This window comes from Chelonoidis abingdonii, chromosome 4, assembly GCF_003597395.2.
Source record: "Chelonoidis abingdonii isolate Lonesome George chromosome 4, CheloAbing_2.0, whole genome shotgun sequence".
Classification (NCBI taxonomy): Eukaryota; Metazoa; Chordata; order Testudines; family Testudinidae; genus Chelonoidis; species Chelonoidis abingdonii.
In genome coordinates, this window is record NC_133772.1 from 92,114,052 (window position 1) to 92,119,268 (window position 5,217).

General features: G+C 44.7%; 1 protein-coding gene across 1 annotated transcript; it reads left to right on the top strand.

Annotated features, from left to right (window-relative positions):
- Positions 1–1,600: 1,600 nt before the first annotated feature.
- Positions 1,601–2,698, top strand: LOC116826497 (prolactin-releasing peptide receptor-like). The gene has a single exon (XM_032783262.2). It carries the CDS (start codon positions 1,601–1,603, stop codon positions 2,696–2,698), a length of 1,098 nt encoding a protein of 365 aa, XP_032639153.1.
- Positions 2,699–5,217: the final 2,519 nt, after the last annotated feature.

The following is a 5,217-nucleotide window of genomic DNA, read 5'->3' on the forward strand; positions in this document are numbered from 1 at the left end:
CTGATGTACCTCTGCTTGAGAACCACTGCTCTAGAGATCTGATTCTCTGAATGACTGACAGACTGTCTGAGTGACAAAAGTATAACAAACTGCTCTGAGTGAAACAGGAGTGACAAACTGGATTATGTTCACAGATTTAGCATGAGCTGACTGGTCATATTTATCTGTTTTGACAATTGTTTCAAGTTCTTTGTCCTTTCCAAAGTTAATCTTTGTGTCTTTCCTCTTTGAACAATTTTTAAAATGACAGATTCTGTCTTTAAAGCCAGCAAGTGTTACAGTTTATAGTACATTGCCTTGCCACATGGAAAACATGGGCTTGAGAGAAGAGCGAGATAGGAGTAATATTTTGGACTGCTCTTTCTCACCCTCTAGTGGGCTCTGAGGGTGGTATGTTCATTGTCTCAGTCAGATTGCTAAGTGCCACTCCCTGGCAGATCAGATGCATTGAACATTTGAAATACTTAGAGCCTGATTTTCATTTACACCACTGTGGCAGTGCAACACCTGCTATAAGGTCCTTTGCACCACCAAGGATGAGGAAGGATGGTCACGTGGTTAGAATGCTAGCCAAGGACATGGTAGATAGACCTCGTTCAGTTCTCTGCTTTGCTAAACTTCTTGCATGACCTTGGGCAAGTCACTTAGCCCCTTTGTGCTTCAATTCCCCAATTGTACAATGGAGATAATAATAGCACCTCCCTACCTCACAAGAGTGTTGTGAGGATAAATACATTAGCGCTAGTGAGGGACTGAGCTATTTCTATTTGGAACGAGGGCCCTGAGAGTCAGGTTCTTGGGTTGTAGCTCTTTGGGGCAGGGACCATCCTGTTTGTTACATGTTTGTACAGTGTCTAGTGCAATGCACCTGAAGCCCCCGGGTGCTATGGCAATACAGCAAACAATAAGAAGTAGGGTAGACATACAGATCAAATGGAAACCCCCAGGACACTGAGAGAAGAAAATCTTACGACCAGAAGCTCAGACAGGCTCACTTCCATAGGTGGAAAGAGCCTCTTAGGCATATGCCCTAGTTGGGAGTGAGTAGAAGGGAACAGGCAATATACACATTTGGAACCTGACTCTTTCTCCAGGTTCTAGCTGCTTGGCACTGCATCACCAGCATAGAGGAGCCCTAAAGATGGTGTAGCCAGCATTGGAAGGATCATCCCAGTGTGCGGGAATCCTCCTGTGCTGTGGTGACTCCCATGCCACCCAGGCCCCGAAGCCAGAGGAAAAGGTGCGTGGCTGGGGCTTCCCTGCACTTTGGTGAATCCTTGGTGCCATAACAGCCCCTTAGGGCCATTGGCAGCTAATGTAGTTCACAGCAGCCTTTGGGCTATTCGAACATATTCCAGGAGACCTTCCAGGTATGAAGCTAGCTCAGCATCAGGGAAACACAAAGATAAGCCTCCTTTGGACCACAACCTCTAGGCTCCTGAGCTGCAGCTGAGCATCTGGGCCTTGAAGTCAGGTGACCTTCTGTGGCAGAAATTGATAAACAAACAAAACCACCCTTTTCTTTAGTACTAACAAGCTTTCCCTGTTTGAATTTGTTTAAGGCAAGGATAAGTAACAGTCATCAGACGTGAAACTCAACATGGCACAGGGCCAGCTACCAAACAACTCTTTGAAGAACAGTTCGATCCCTGTGTTCACTGGCCTTGACCTCCTCTTCGACCTGAAACCCCTCTTCATTCCCCTCTATGCCACTCTGGTGGCTGTGGCTTGCACCGGCAACTTGCTCCTCATTCTCCTTATCGTTGTCACCAAAAAACTGCACAGCACCACTAACTTCCTTATTGGAAACCTGGCTGCAGCTGACCTGATCATGTGCATTTTCTGCGTCCCACTGACTGCATCCTATGCCTTTGAGATCCGGGGCTGGATCTTTGGGGTGTTCATGTGTTACTTTGTCACCCTGATGCAGACTGCCACTGTATTTGTGTCTGTGCTGTCCCTCACAGCTATTGCAGTGGACAGATATATTGTTGTTGCTTACCCCATTCGCAAAAGGCTAAGTCGCAAGTCCTGTGTCTACATAGTGGCCTTCATTTGGTTACTCTCCATTGTGGTTTCTGTGCCTACATCCATGCACACCCATTATCTGGATCTCAACAAGATTGGCCATGACATGTTCATCTGTGAAGAATTCTGGAAGCACCAAGAGAAAGAAAGGCTGCTGTACTCATGCTCAATGCTCCTTTTGTCCTACATGCTCCCACTTTCTGCAGTATCTATCTCCTACTGTGCCATTTCTTATCGCCTTAGGAAGAGGAATGTCCCAGGGGCTGCCTACCACAACCAAGAGAAATGGACCAATAAAAAGCGAAAGACCTTCCGAGTTCTCATTATTTCAGTTATGTGCTTTGCTGTCTGCTGGCTACCTCTGCAGGTGGTGAACCTCATCAGAGATGTAGACGAGGAGTTTGCCATCTTGGACAAGAGGTACGTGAATGTCATTCAAGTGTCATGTCACTTGATCGCCATGAGCTCTGCCTGTTATAACCCTTTCATTTACGCCTCACTCCACGACAAATTCCGATTCCATGTTAGTAACTATTTTTGCCATCCCAAGAAGAGGTCCAGCATCATGTCCCGCAAGGCCTCGCGACTCAATACCTGCTCCACGCTGGCAGACATTCCTATGGGCATCACCGATAAGTTAACTCTGCAAGACAGGTTTTCTTTTAACTAAAACACAGCAGGAGATCAAATCAGCAGTGGTGGCATGCACCTTAGTTCTGGGCTTGTGATATTGGACACCACAGCAAGTGGTGCAAGTTTTGTGACACTGGTGATTGGTTATTTCAAGACAATGTAGATATCTGAGAACTTGGCAGTAGTGCAAGAGAAACAAACAGATAACAGTTTGTGTCTGAAGGGATAGAAACAGCTCATCTGACGAACCGAAGTGTATTCTGCTCTTTGTCAAAACAAGCAAATTCAACAACAAAAATGGCAGTCCTGTAAGTTTAAGTTAATTCTGTCTAGTTTTTACACATTAATATTGTCCTCATTTTGTATAGGGTGATGCTATGGGAATAGCAGGCATTTCCTTTGACTTAATTCTTTACTTATTAAACAACAGCCATTTGCTTTGTTGCAACAGACCAGTAATCATGCCCTCAAGATTAAAGAACATATATTTAACTATTTTATTATAAATATAATGATGTTCAAAAATGGCCTACATATATGTATGCTTAATATTGCACTTGTTTTCTGGTGCCTAAAGGTGCACAAAAAGTCAAGTTTGGATCAGTAAATTGTATTTGGATGCAAAAACTGGGAACTAGACGTCTACTAGCTGTATTTCTGTCAAATGCTGCAATGCCTAAATTGCTATGATTATTATCCAGATTTGTATGGCATAGTATCTATATGCCATGTATAGAGGTTAGATCCAGTCTAAAACAAGGATTTCCCTCAAAATAGGTATTGTATTGATATACATGGTGACAGCCAGCCCCAGGCCCAACAAAGCCTGAGATGGAGAAAACCCAACAGGAGGGTGAAAGCCAGGGAGCACCAGAAGTGCATTTAATGGAAAGACTGGATAAAAAGGGCTCTATAAAAGACAGCCAAGTTTGACTACCCAGAGTATGACGTGTATCGCATTATGGTGGAGGATGTAACATCTGAAGTAGGGGATTACTCGCTGGAGTTATGCCATCATTGATGAACGCTGGTCCAAAATATCGCCTGCGGCATTATGTAAGGTCCAACAAGAACCCTGAAAATGGATGGCTAACATAGGTAGCCAAGACACATGGCAGCAGCTGCGCCTAGCTTCCTGAGATGAAGGAAGTCTCAGAGAAAGATTCAACAGCTTGGGTTGCACAGTGAGAGCCAGTACTGTGAGACCAAGAAAAGGTTTGTGTTACTGCACTTCAGTCTCATCCCAGTGGGACAAGGTATTCTCTGGGACAATCATTCGCTCTTGCTTTTGATCAACATGAATACCTTACTCTCCCTGCCCTACTCTCAACTGCAGACACCCTTCTGGTGCCATCTTCCCCCAGTGCAAATATGGTGAGTTGACACCAAAGACCCCTGGGGACGTGTGTCCTCTGATGTCAGCAGGTGCCTCTGCAGTATACTGTGACAAAGTATTCAATCATAGTTAATCTCTGCCAATCCATTAAAATTGCAGCTCTTTACAGGGATGGTCATCAGGTTGTTGTTTCATGTGAAATAGACTGTCTTGACATATCAGTCGCTGGCCTATCAGAAGCAAGGCTGATAGAACACTGACGCCATGAGGTGGAAGATTCATTACTTCTGTATTCCAGCAGTCCCAACAACTTATATGGGGTAGCATTACTACTGCGAGGCAAGGCCAAGTCCTTCTTGATAACTTGGACGCCCATGTCTTCTCGACTACTTATTGCACATATTAAACATTGGCATGGTCACCTCACCGTCACACTAGTCTATGCACTGACAAAGGAATCAGCTGATTTAGTTAAAGATCATTTCTATGATCAATTGCAATCTCTAGTATGCATCATCCCTCCACTTAATAATCTCATGTTCCTGGGTGACCCAAATGCACTTACTGGGTCACTGCAAATTGGGCTTGAACAGGTCATTGGCTATTATGGTTCAAGTATACCCAATAATAACTCTCCTGCCGCTTGCTCACATGCTGCACCTCTCAGAATCTCTCCATTCTTGCGGCATGGTTCAAGTGATGACACATACATTGGATGTCCTGGATCTCTCATGATGGTATCACTCAGGAGTTGGACCACATTATCATATGTGACAGGTATCTCTTCACCTCCAGCAAAGTATATCACTGTGTGGAATGTTCCATGAACATGGATCACTACCTAGTGGTTGCCTGCATGGTGATGAAGCTTTGATGATCAAGTAAATCCTCTGCGATGATGCACTTCTCCATGTGCTGGGTTTAGCCTACAAGTTTTGTATTGACATTAACAATAGATTCTCGCTCTAGTCAACCTGCCAGATGACATTGAGGTCGCTTGGTCTCTGCCATTTGAAAACTGGAAAACGGACACACTGTGCTGATGGCACCCTCCGAGTTGCTAAAATGCGCTTTTGACCCTGTCACAGAATAATTTCTGGCCATCTTTCACCTGGTGTGGAGAAATGGAACTTGCAAACCGCCTGGAAGAATGGTATTGCGATCTCACTTTATAAGGGCAAGGGACTGCCCTGTGAATGTAAGAGCTGCAGGCCTATTGC

What these genes read in the sequence shown, in the direction of transcription:
- LOC116826497 (XM_032783262.2), top strand. Translation starts at nt 1,601, where the DNA reads ATGGCACAGGGCCAGCTACCAAACAACTCTTTGAAGAACAGTTCGATC.